At 42.6% G+C, this 12,897-nt stretch overlaps 1 protein-coding gene across 2 annotated transcripts in view; it reads left to right on the top strand.

The window, feature by feature from the left end:
- The window catches only part of RAB3B (RAB3B, member RAS oncogene family), a 156,664-nt gene that overhangs the window by 125,154 nt on the left and 18,613 nt on the right, over positions 1-12,897 (top strand). For both annotated transcript variants that reach the window (XM_075935966.1, XM_075935967.1), the window contains one exon: positions 1,816-1,934. In XM_075935966.1, the coding sequence (XP_075792081.1) occupies positions 1,816-1,934 (119 nt within the window). The remainder of the gene's footprint in view (positions 1-1,815; positions 1,935-12,897) is intronic.

Genomic DNA, 12,897 nt, shown 5'->3' with positions numbered 1-12,897 from the left:
CTTTAATAAGGGGACTACATGCACTCATGGAAGTTCACAATATAACCACTCAAATACTACCTTACAGTATGGCTGCAGATGTTATAGGTGAGATTACTGAGTGCTCGTGAGTAGCTGCATGCCTTAAAGTCTAAACATGGCCTTATGATTCCAATACTAACACGCAGGTGAGCCAGACTGATTCCAGCTATGTACTTATCAAGTGATCACCTGAGAAATGGGAACCTTGGCACAAGCTGCCACCTGGTCTGCCAGCATCACAGACAGGACTGCTGGGCCCCTGAGCAAGGGGTGGGGCACAGGCTCCAGGCCCCGGAAGAGGCACGGTTGGGGGCTGGTGTCCCGTAGCCAGCCCTTAAGCACAACCAAGCCTATGCTGCTTGTGCCTCTAGCAATGAATTAAAGGGCCCAGGGATCCAGCCGTGGCTGCAATAGAGACAGCAGTGGCCAGGAGCCTCCAGCCTGTTTAAATCGCCAGCCCCTAGAGCAGCTGCCCTCTTTGCTGTCCTCCCTTTCTCCTCCCCCATGGCAACCCTGGTCACATATGGCCTGTGTGAAATGGTTTCCTGTAGTCATGTGTCAGCGCCACTATTTCATATCCCTATTGACAGTCCCAGCAGACAGGCCAAACACTGAATGGAGGTGAAGACTGAGGGTTTGTTTGCACGTGAAATTATACTAGAATTGGTGTTCTGGAATAACTAGTCCTTAATAATTCCCTATGGCTATAAATTAGTTAAATCAACTTTGGAAGTGGATGAGCTAAAACCAGAAGAATAAGAAAACAGAAAAAAGGCACTTTTATTCTAGAATAAAAATGTAGCCCTAGAGTTATTCTGGAAGTTATTTCATTTGAAAACTTGCCTACAGGGGACACTCAGCAAAACTAATACAAAGTAACTTTCAAAGTGGATTAGTTAGATCATATTAAATGCCTGTGTGGACACACTCCTTCATAATTCCTGGGTGGAGATTCATATTTACTTTGTGAATTAAATGAATCTGAATTAAAGCCACTTGAATTCTGAGTGACGGTGTCCAAATAGGGCTATAATACTATTTATCTAATTCACAGATTTAGTTAATTCAGATTAATTTTCCTGAATGTCCCTGTGTAGACAAACCCTAAAATTCACACATTATTTTCATCTGGAATAAGTATAATGTAAAGGTTAACCCTGGACTGCTTTCTCCACCTCCAAGTGGCCTCTCCAGACAGGACCTTGTCAACGTAGTGGGGTATCGTGCTCCCTGGGGTGTGATTTTTAAAGTGTACTAATGTGTTGTGCATTAGTTGATTCATTGTAGACCTTGAAGGTGTGCACTACAAGTTTCCAAGTGCACTTTCATATAGTACTGTTTTAAACAGCGCTTTCACAAAAGGCACTCAGAGCATCTACTCTATGACTAAAGCAAAGACTTCACTTGCTCATCAGTGCTAAATTTTTATAAGCTGTTTGCACAGAATAGCCCTTGACTGCTGCCCCATTTCCATCTGCTTGGAAGTTTTAACATTCAAGGAACTCTGCCACATTTTTCTGCTGCACTGTGTGTGTGGCAGGGAACAGCAGTTAAAGGGTTGACATTTTTCCCTTTTTTTTTTTTAAACAGTGCATGTGTCAAAAACACCATTAAACATAATGAATGCTAAAATATGAACAGAAATCAGTTACTACAGTGGGAGCTTTTGGGTACTCAGCAAAATCAGAACACTAATTTATGTGCCTAAATACGGATGTAGGACTCTAAATTATAGTTCTTATTTCTAGGACCCTGGACCTCCAAGCTTAACTTCTACTATTTTTTCCCATTTAGGATACTGCTGGACAAGAGAGATACAGGACCATTACTACGGCCTATTATCGAGGTGCCATGGGGTTCATCCTCATGTATGATATCACCAGTGAAGAGTCATTTAATGCAGTGCAGGACTGGTATGGAACACATGATTGTTATTTTTTTTTAAAGCCAGTTATCTCATCATCAGTGCTTGTTGACTGTTTCATATGGGGTGGGAGTAATTTCCTTACCCCCTGCCGTTGCTTTGTATTACAATATTCTTCATTGTTCATTTGAAATTCAGAATAAATGTTTCACTTTGTAATTGAACTTAAAAAAGTCACACAACATGACTAGCTAGTTCCTTTAGTTTTTTTTAATTTACTTTATAAAAGGGCTCATTTCCAGTGACAGATTTTTAAAGCTTTTGTTCACAATAAAAAATATATACAGTAATGCATGACGCTTATGGATTATTGAGGTTCTTCCCTATAGAGCAGGGGTTCCCAACCTGGGGTATGCGTACCCCTAGGGGGTACGAGAAGCTTGTCAAGGGGTTACGGGGAATATTTGGTAAATAACTAGATTATCCTAATTGAAATATTCCAAAAGTAGTAGTGTTAGTGAAAAAAGTTGTGGATTCTAGAGTCTAGAATTTATTTCCTTTCATATTGAATAGGGGGTACGGGAAGGTTTACTAAAAGCCAAGGGGGCACGGGGACCAAAAAAGGTTGGGAACCCCTGCTATAGCGCCAATATAACCCTGTTAAATGCTGGTTTTATGGGCCAGTTGGACAAGGCCAAACATTATTATAACCTGGGTAAAATCTGAAGCATAGAGGTAAAATTTTCAAAAGCCCCCAACTCCTCTTTTCCAATGTGATTTAGGCATTTGAGAGTCTAACCACTTTTGTAACTAGAACTTGGGTTCCTCGCCTACGTGGGAGTTTTTGAAAACTTTAGCTTAGGTTTTCAAATTAAACTTTATGAACGCTATGGCAAAGGTTAAGTGGTCTTACCCATTTTCAGTTGTGGTACCTGGTTCAGTTTTGTGAGGCTCACTGCAACCTTATCATTATCATTGCTGCATGTGGTTAAAGCCACCCAAGACCCAAATACAGTATTAATGGGGGGGGGGGGGGAATAGGACAGTACCTGTCAATATATGTTTCATGGCATTTTGAAGCACCTTAGTTTAGCTAGGAAGGGAAGAGCTGTGAAAGTAACAGAGTAGAGAATAGTTTTCAATACTTCCACAAGGGACTCTGACTAATATCTTTAACCTTTAGTGGGCTTTGTGCATAAGGAACGCATGTGTTGCATGCGGTAAGCAAGGTTACAGATTGGAGAATCTTTTCATTTGTATTCCTTTGAAAATATTTGTTCACAACCAGGAAAGGCGACAACAGCATGTGGTAAACAAACTTGTATGCAGGAGAGGGCAACAGCACATAGGAAACAAAAGTATATTTCCTGTTGCTGTTGGAAATGGTTATTGCTCCGACAAATATGCTGATCATAGTGGCCCAGTGTTAGGGTTGCCAAGTGTCCAGTAGGAATGTTAATGGTAACTGGTTAACCACCACTTACGACCTGGGCCTGATGCACTGCCCATTTCCCTGCTAGTCACAACACACAGCTGAGGATGGCTGGGAGGGGCACCTGCCTGCCTGCCAGCCACAGCTGCTCCATGCTGGGGCCAGGTGTGGCTGCTTCAAGCTGGGCCTGGATGTGAGGGGCGCTTCCCTGCCAGCTGCAGCAGCTTTGGAGTTGGGGAAGAGGCATCTCGCCCCTCTGCAGCCCTGAGCCCCAGTGCAGGGCTTAATAGGAAACGGTGCAACATCACAGGAACTTAGCTGAGAACAAGCTTTAAAAACCCAAGGTGCTGTGATATATGTCCCCCAGCTGGCAGCCAGCCACAAATAGACAAACTCTCTGAAATATATATTAGATAGCTGTCCCTTTTTCTACCCTGCCCCCTGCAGCCCAATTGGGTTATAGCTGTCCCAGTCCCCATCTCTGGCCTCCTGTTGCTCCCTTGTGGTCATTATACAATATAACTGTATTTCCTGCCAGACCCCTCCTTTGAGAAACAGTTGAATTCCAGGCACATTCAATTGTCCTTGCACAACCAAACCCTGACTTTGCTTTAAGTTATGATAAGAGGAAGTTGTCTACCAAATTTGAGAGAGTTTGTCTGTCTGTGTGTCTGTCTGTCCATGTGTCTCTCTGTCCCCCCAGCCAGGTGACATACACCCCTCCCCCAGCTATGTCTGCTGCAGCTGCAACATGAAGAGGTGCTTCTCACCTTGCCCCAAGCTGCTGCAGGGAGAGAGGGTTGGCCTCTCTACCCAGGCCAGCTTGCATATTGAAACCTTCATGCCCAACCCCACCCCAGAACAATGATTTGACTGAAGAAAAACAAAACTTATTTGAGTTAGGAACCCAAGCAATGCCGAGTAAATCTTCTGGTAGGTCATATAGTAGAAAAAGTGTGTCAGTTTGCAAAATGGCAGTCCAGTGATTTAAGGAATCTAGAATGATTTGCAGAGCTTTTAGTGATTCTGTTAGTCTGATAGAGACATGTATGCAACTTTTCCAGTTTCCTTAAATGATCACCGTTAAAGCACATCAACTTCAAAACTTGTTCTGAAATTAGCTCGCAGCAGAAATATGATAAGCTTTGGTATTAACTATCAGGATCAAGTACAACTTAGATTTCTGTTGAATAACGACTCTTTTTAATAATGTGTGTTGATGAGAACTGAGTCGTCATAAATTTGCAGAAAGCGTATGTGCTACTAGAAGGTGTACATCACTTTCCCATCTATACAACTTTCTAACACTAAAGGAGCATTTCCATCAAGGCATGTTAAACACAGCTTTGATTAGAAACTACTGCTGGTTTATGCCTAAATAATGAATAAATCCATGCTTAATTAGCTGTTAAATTTACAAGCAGAGGCGTGCATCATATCACTGGAACTATGAGCTAATGAAGAGTCCCTCTCATTAATAGTTTAAGTTGTGCATTCTCAAGTGAACACTCACAACTACAAATGTTTAATGGACATCTTGGGCAACTAATCCCAACTACTGTTCTTTAGAGAATTCTATTTGGTGTGAGATACAGATACTCTCTATCTCTGAAAGTCAGTCCTCTTTTATTTAGATACCCAATTTTGAAAATTTTGGCAACATGTTAAAAAAAATTGTAGCCTACTTTATATTATTAAGGATTCAGTACTTTTAAAAATGAAATTTATTTTGAACTAGCAGGCTTACCCAGCATTGCTCGGATCCTTAACTCAGTTTAGATGTTTTTTAAAAATAAAAGGAACATGTGCATGCTTTATTTAAGTGGCTTTATTTTTCAAAAATATTTTTATGAAGCGAATTTTTATATTGGATTTCTTTGAAAAGGGCTTGTTAAAATTTTTCTGTCATTGATTTAACTGTGCCAAAACAAAGCACTACTCCAAATTTCTCTGCTTTATCTGTTTTCTATTAGGTTTATCAAAAAGCAAACCTATTCCAGGCTCATCCTATTTTTCTAGATCATCTTGGTTCAGACTCTTTCAATATTTACTCAGCTATGTCAGTTTTGAGGACTGCATTTGATCTGGTGATTCTGTCTCTTTTCTGTTGGGTTTTATGAGAAGCAATCCCATTCTAGGCACGTGCCGTTTTCCTGGCACAACCAAACCCTTATGTTGCTTTCAGTTATGATAAGAGGAATTTGGTGGCCCTAGCTCTTACTGTTTAGGAGGAGTTCTTGTCAAACAGACAAACTCTCTAAAATTTGTAGTTGATCATGTAAGCTGCTTTATTTTATTTTTTATTTTTTTGCCAGCTATGACAATTAAAGCAGAATAATAATTTTCATTCTGATTTGCTACCATCCTTTACAAGGTTCAATCCTGCTCTTCCTGTAGTCAGTGATAAAGTACCCTGTCAGTTTCACCGGCAGGGCTTTCTGCTATTAGAATGTTGCTACCGTGCTTTGCTTACAAATGTAGGGAGAGTGTTTACTTGTTTACAAAAAAATCTGGTGGAATTTTTTTAATTCATGAAAATATTTTGTGAAATGTCAATAGAAGTTTTATGTTTGCCAAATCTAAATTTGAGTCAGATTTATCCTGACTGCTTGTTCACTTTTGAAAATATTTTTTGTTATATTTTTCCTTGCCATGTCTCCTGAAACCTGATGTAATAAAGATAATGGGCGTAATTCTGCTGACTAATTTGAGGCATGTATAAGCTTCGAAGATTAGTGTCTTGGTGTTCTAACTCTTCTGGATGGAATTAGCGGTCAGATGAAAATATCAGTTATTGTTGAGCTATGTGGCCTATAAGTGAAAACAAATAAAATGGCTGCAAAGACTCAATTTTACTTTACTACACAGAATTTCAGCTTTTGGGGTTATATTCTTCCTTGAAGGTTGCAGAGATGCAACTTAGAGCAAACTTGAACACTGAGTACCTTACTGAAAAGCAAGTGGGGTTAATGTGTCCAAGAGACCTAGCAAGGCTAGATGGTGTTCAATGGATCAATCCCTTTCTTTGAGAGATTTCAGAGTCCAGTGATAAAGCTTCTGCAGAAATGCAAATCACATACACTTAGGCAGGGAATTAGAAACCTCATCCTTCAACTGCAAAACCACAGATTTCTAACACTTGAACTAAGGGCGAGTTCTCCAAACTTTAATTTTCTATATAGGCCAGATACTAGAGAGGGACACTGTACTTGCTGATAAATACAAAGCCCCTACCTTACAATCCTGCATTGCCGCCTTTTATCTCCTTTTCTGTTCAGCTTTTGTGAGGGAGGTCCCAAGGAAGGCAGGGCAGTGTCATAGGTGGCAGTGCCATCAGCATCCTTGTCACACTTTGCCCCGCTTCTTCTTTCCGCTAGGTCTGGATAGTTCAGTTTTCTCAAACTCACACGGGAGATAATGGAAATGATACTGGTTCACAGAGGGATGAGTCAAGACTCTAAAGAGTTTGCCTTTGAGGAGTGTCCCTGTGGGTGCTCCATTTGGAGTGAATCTGTGCCCCTGTACTTGTAACCAGAGATTTGTAGTAGTAATGCCAGGCTGGGTCACCCAGGCACTGTCCCTGTCTTGCACGGCCTCAGGAGGTCCCCCCCCCCAACTCCTTTTCTATCACCCTTGGCTTGAGACAAAGCCTTTAGCAGCGCCTCGGTGCATTGGCTTCCTTTAGTCTAATTCAGAATTCTAATTGCTTAATTAATAGTTAAATAAGTCATAACTCTTTCTTGTTTATTTTTTCTTACCAACCCTCCTCCCCCAAACTATTATATTAGGAAATTAAGTTTTAGTCATTAGATACCACTTAGTGTAGCATAGTTGCCCTCTCTCATGGGAGAAAACCCTTCTCTACTGGACATCTCCAGCTCTCCAGGTTTTAATGCTGCTTTATGTGCCGACTGTCTATCCTGGTCGCTGACAGACATCCAGAGGATGCCGCTGCCTTGGCCAGACACATTCCACACAAGTGCTCGCACTGCCAACAACTTGAAAGCCCAGAGCAGGTAGGTACCTGCAGTTAAAGCTCCTCATGACAGAGATATCTCTGCACTTGGTGTCTAAGCCTGCATCACAGATCCTCCCTGGAAACTGGGCTCTGATGGCAGCTTCTAACTTGGATTCCCCTCCACCATTTCAGGTAAAGGAGCATTCTGCCAAGAATATGGCAAAGAAGCAGGCTCCAATGACACCTCCTCGGGGATCTACCAAAAAGCGATGTTCTCCAACTCTGCAGACCCCATCAGTACAAATCACACAAGAATCTTCTACTCTGAGGTGGCAGGACCATACGGTACCATGGGTACTGTGCAAGCAAAAGTCCCTAAGTGAGCTCGCTTGGAAAAAGGCAGCAAAGAGAAATCTAAGACCTCTGCCTTGGTACCATCAGAGCCGATAAAACATATGGCATTCACGGTTCATCACGGTTACAAGTGATGGCATCACCTGCCTTAACAGTGCATAGCACGTGATCCTTGGCACCAGCAAACAGGGCAAAGATATCAGTACCACCAACAACCTTTTTTGGTACTGATGTTCTTGGTACCACAGCAGTTCCTCTGCCACAAGGATCTTCTGGTCTCTTACTGCTGGAATTTCCTCTTCTTGGTACCAACCTCACTACAGTACACTTAGTACTGAGCCAATAGGACACACCACTCAGAACAGCCTCTTCCTTATCTAGTGAAAAGAAAAATGAAGATGAAGGAGAAATCTACTCTTTGACTACTTCTAGACTACAAGCCTCTTTCGAAAGAGAGTGTTTAGACTACAAGCAGATTTTTCGAAAAAGTGAGCCGCTTTTTCTAAAGAGAGTCTAGGTGCTCTTTCGAAAATACACATTTTGCATTCAATAGCACCTTTTTTTTGAAAGAGCACTTTCAAAAAAGGCATTATTCCTCATAAAATGAGGTTTACCGCAATTGAAAAAACTGCTGCATTCTTTCTATTTACTTTCAAAAGAACGTGGCAGCAGTCTAGACACAGATGAAGTTTTTTTTGAAAAAAAGCTGCTTTTTTCTTAAAAAAAAAAAAAAAACTGTAGTCTGGACATACCCGTACAGATTTCAATCTCCTCCAAGATGGCTTTACCAATTAACTACTCATGGACCCAGCCAAATCATCTGGAAGATCTGGCAACATTCCCACCCACCTGTAAAACGTGGATAAAAAAATACTATGTTCTTTCTAAAGGACTGGAATTTCTGTTTTCGTATTCCTCACCAAACTTCCTTACAGTGAAGGCTGTGAATGAAATCATTCCAGAACCACCCCATACAACTGGAAGAGTTTAGATCTTTTTGGACGCAAGGTCTACTTGTCAGTAATCCTGCAATTTAGGATCACTGATGACAAGGTTTGATGGCCAAATATAATTACACAGCTATTTAAAATTGGCTAAATGTGTTGATTTTCTTCCTGAAAACAACAAGGAGTAATTCAGAGAGACCATCTTGGAAGACCACTTTCTCACTCGAACAGCTTTGCAAGCCTCAGTGGACTTGCAGACACGGCAATATCCATCACCGTGGTTGAAATCATGCAATGCGCTTCATGGCACCACCTCTCTGGATTTCTCAAGAACGTACAATCACTGGTCGAGGACCTCCCCTTTGAAGACCTCAAGCTGTTCACAACCAAAACAGATGAGTTCCTTTGTATGTTGATGGCGTCTAGAGCAACTCTGCAATGCTTAGGCATATATATACTTCACAGGAAAAAAAACCAGATCACATATTACTCAGCTCAAAGATTTAGATCTGCACCTTCATATACAACCCCAGAGGCAATACAACCCAAAAAAGGGAAAGCAGAGACCCACAAGATGACTGCTTCCTTCCCCACCGTCAACACCCCAGCAGCTTCCTTCCAAACAATGATTTTGCGGGCCTGAGCAAGCGCCTAAGATACCTCCCACATTTTCAAGTGCTGAAAGCATCCTCTACCACCCTTCATGCAGAGACTTTCTGACCCTATTCCACTTATCTTGGCAGACTATCATGTTAATAAATGGGTATTAGAAGTAATTGGGACTGGCTAGTCCACCCAATTTACTTTTCTGAGGCCTCTCTCATGAACATCTATTGTGACAAGAGGTAAACCATCGGATACGCATAGGTGCAGTAGAATTCGTACCAATACACCACAGAGAAAGGTTTTCTATTCATATTAGGGATGTAAAATCCCATTTAATTGGTTAATCCATTAAATGTGATGTTTAACTGGTTAACCAATTAAAAGGAGGGAAGCCTGGAGTGGCCCCACTGTGGCTAGGGCTGTGGCATCCCCCCAGCTGCAAGCAACCACTGCGCAGGACTGCAGGACAGCATCTCAGTGGCTGGAAGGGGCTGGTTCCACACCTTCATTCCCAGAATCTGGATCACGTGTTGCCCAGACCCACCCCCGCTACATCTCCTGCCCCCCTACAGTGTCTTCTGCCTGTTGCTATTATCTGTTTGGCAGCGTGCTGAAGGCACTGGGGGCGGGCGGACAGAGATGATTGTCATGGTGGGTGCTCTGCTATCCTCCCTTTTTCCCTCTACGTCAGTTTTCGCACTTGAGACTGCAGTAGGTGGTTGCACGGTGCTATATAACTGTCTGAGGCAGTGCTGGATGGGCATAGCACATGTGTGACCCAGCCAGGCGCTGCGACTACAAATCTCTGATTACAAATGCAGGGGCGTGAATGCCTCTAATGTGGAGCCAACCACAGGGGCAACCATCTCAAAAATCCTCAGGGTATGTCTACACTACCCCGCTAGTTCGAACTAGCGGGGTAATGTATGCATACCGAACGTGCAAATGAAGCCCGGGATTTGAATTTCCCGGGCTTTATTTGCATAAGCCGGCCGGCGCCATTTTAAATGCCGGCTTGTTCGAACCCCGTGCCGCGCGGCTACACGTGGCACGGGCTAGATAGTTCGAACTAGCAAGCCATTCCGAACTATCTGTACACCTCGTTCCACGCCGCGCAGCACAGGGTTCGAACAAGCCGGCATTTAAAAATGGCGCCGGCCGGCTTATGCAAATAAAGCCCGGGAAATTCAAATCCCGGGCTTCATTTGCACGTTCGGTATGCATACATTACCCCGCTAGTTCGAACTAGCGGGGTAGTGTAGACATACCCTCAGTTACTAATAGGGACATGAATGGGTAACCGGTTCGCCAGTAAGCATCACCCTTACTGGGTAATGATTAACTGGTTCCCTCGGCAGCAGGCTGTGGATGGAGGACTGTTCCAGCCCTGCACAGCTGGAGCTGGGAGCTGGCAGAGCCAAGGACAGCCCCAGCACGGCGCTGGGAGTAGGAGCCCTGCAGGCTGGGGGGCTGGAGCCGTGAGTTCCTGATAGTTGGTTAATCAATTAAATGTTAGATTAACCTAATGTTAACTGATTAACTGGGATTTTACATTCCTAGTTACTAGACAGGGGGAGTAACCTCTTTGTGATTGCTCCTCATGTTGGTGGAGCTTCTCCCTCCCTTTCCTAAGAGATTCTCAGTTCAAGTAGCACAGCAATGTTTCCCACTTTAACTAAGAGGCTCTGGCTTGATCAGGGAATTAACTTCTTGCTGGTTTTTAGGTAGGTAACACCAGGCAATTTTCTACAACCATAGAAGTCTGCAAGTCTGCAAGGCTTCTGGCCAGCTCTATGTATTAATAGACATTTTTACTGAGCAATTATTTTGCCTGCACTTACCTAGAGCATTACTCAAGGTGCAGTCACAAAATACCCCTTGGGGCTGCTTCCCAGTGTACCAAGAGAGCCACTGACATGCGCCACCTTGCTCTCTGGAGCTTCTCACTACCCTGTCTGCTGGGCCAGATCTCCTGGTCTCCCCCAGTCAAGGCACAGAGCTAAGTTCACTGTCCCCGCCATCCCTCCCCCCAAAAAAGAGCAAAGCAGACACTGAAACACCTCAGGTCTAAGGAAAATGCAGTTTTAGCCCCAGCTTCCGGGGAATCCAGTCTCCGAATGGGATTAGAACTCCCAATAAATCATTCAGGTAAGCCTCCTTTAACAATGAATGGATGATGTACACACTGATTGCTCCCCCAGGTAACAATTATTTACACTGGGCTTGATAATAAATAAAAGTGGTTTTATTAAGTACAAACAGTAGGATTTAAGTGGTTGCAAGTGAAAACAGGCAGATCAAAGTGAATTATACATTTAAAATAATAAGAAATACATAGCTAGTTCTAACACCCTAAAATGTATTACAAACTTACCCTAAAACTGTTCTTATTTCAACTAAACCTCCAAGCCAGGGAAGATTATTTTCCCCTAGGCTGTGTCTAGACTGGCCAGTTTTTCCAGAAAATCAGCCGCTTTTCCAGAAAAACTTGCCAGCTGTCTACACTGGCCGCTTGAATTTCCGCAAAAGCATTGACTTCCTACTCTAAGAAATCAGTGCTTCTTGCAGAAATACTATGCTGCTCCCGTTTGGGCAAAAGTCCTTTTGTGCAAAAGTGCCAGTGTAAACAGCTCGGATTTGTTTTCCACAAAAAAGCCCCGATCGCGAAAATGGTGTTCGGGGCTTTTTTGCGGAAAAGCGCATCTAGATTGGCACGGACGCTTTTCCGCAAAAAGTGCTTTTGCGGAAAAGCGTCTGTGCCAATCTAGACGCTCTTTTCCAAAAATGCTTTTAACGGAAAACTTTTCCATTAAAAGCATTTCCGGAAAATCATGTCAATCTAGATGTAGCCCTGGGGTCTCTGATTCATTGTCTTGGGAGTGACATACCAGCCAAAGACAAAAGCCTGAAAATTTGCATCCTAAATAACCTTATTTGTGGGCGGGAATTGTGTTTCTACATTCCGTCCTTCCATGGAAAGTTATCTGATCAGGCCCTGCCAATTGAGGGAGGGGGTCACATGTCTTCCTAAGACCAACCACTGCTAAGGCTTAAAGGTCAAAAGGGCTGTTTACAATTGATCGCCTAGACATTCAGGGAAACACCCTTGATGGTTTCCTTTGCACATTTAAAACCACAAATCATTCCATTCTCCATATTTCCAGTGTTACATACAAGAATGATACATACACCAAAATAAGAGCTGCAGATCCAGCAAATTGTGACATTAAAATAGATAGGTTACATGAGATATTCTGTCCAAAGTATCTTTGAGTTATGTATATTTGTAGCCATAAGTCAATTTCATAAAGCATCAGGTGGGGGGGAGGGGGGAGCTATCACAAACACCAGGCAATTTTCAACAACCATAGGATGTCTGCTAGGCTTCTGGACAGCTCCATGTATTAATAGACATTTTTTCTAAGTAATTATTTAGCCTGCACTTACCTAGAACATTACTTAGAAATCTATGAGGCACATAATCCTGAAAGAGCAAAAAAAGATTTGGAAGAAGGATTTCTGAATTAAAAAAATAAAAAGTGGTAAGGGCTAAACCATTCTTACTGTGTAAAATCCAGAAATATGTGACTGACTTCACAAATGCTATGGTGCTGAGTAAAGTTAACAGATATGCATTTTGAGCCTGAGACTTTGAGAGGATGAATATAGCTCCTTCTGACATCAGACAAGTGCCAGACAATATTTAAAGGTCAAG

The sequence above is a fragment of the Pelodiscus sinensis genome, chromosome 9 (genome assembly GCF_049634645.1).
Source record: "Pelodiscus sinensis isolate JC-2024 chromosome 9, ASM4963464v1, whole genome shotgun sequence".
In the NCBI taxonomy this organism is placed as follows: domain Eukaryota; kingdom Metazoa; phylum Chordata; order Testudines; family Trionychidae; genus Pelodiscus; species Pelodiscus sinensis.
This window is presented reverse-complemented; position numbering and strand designations above follow the sequence as displayed.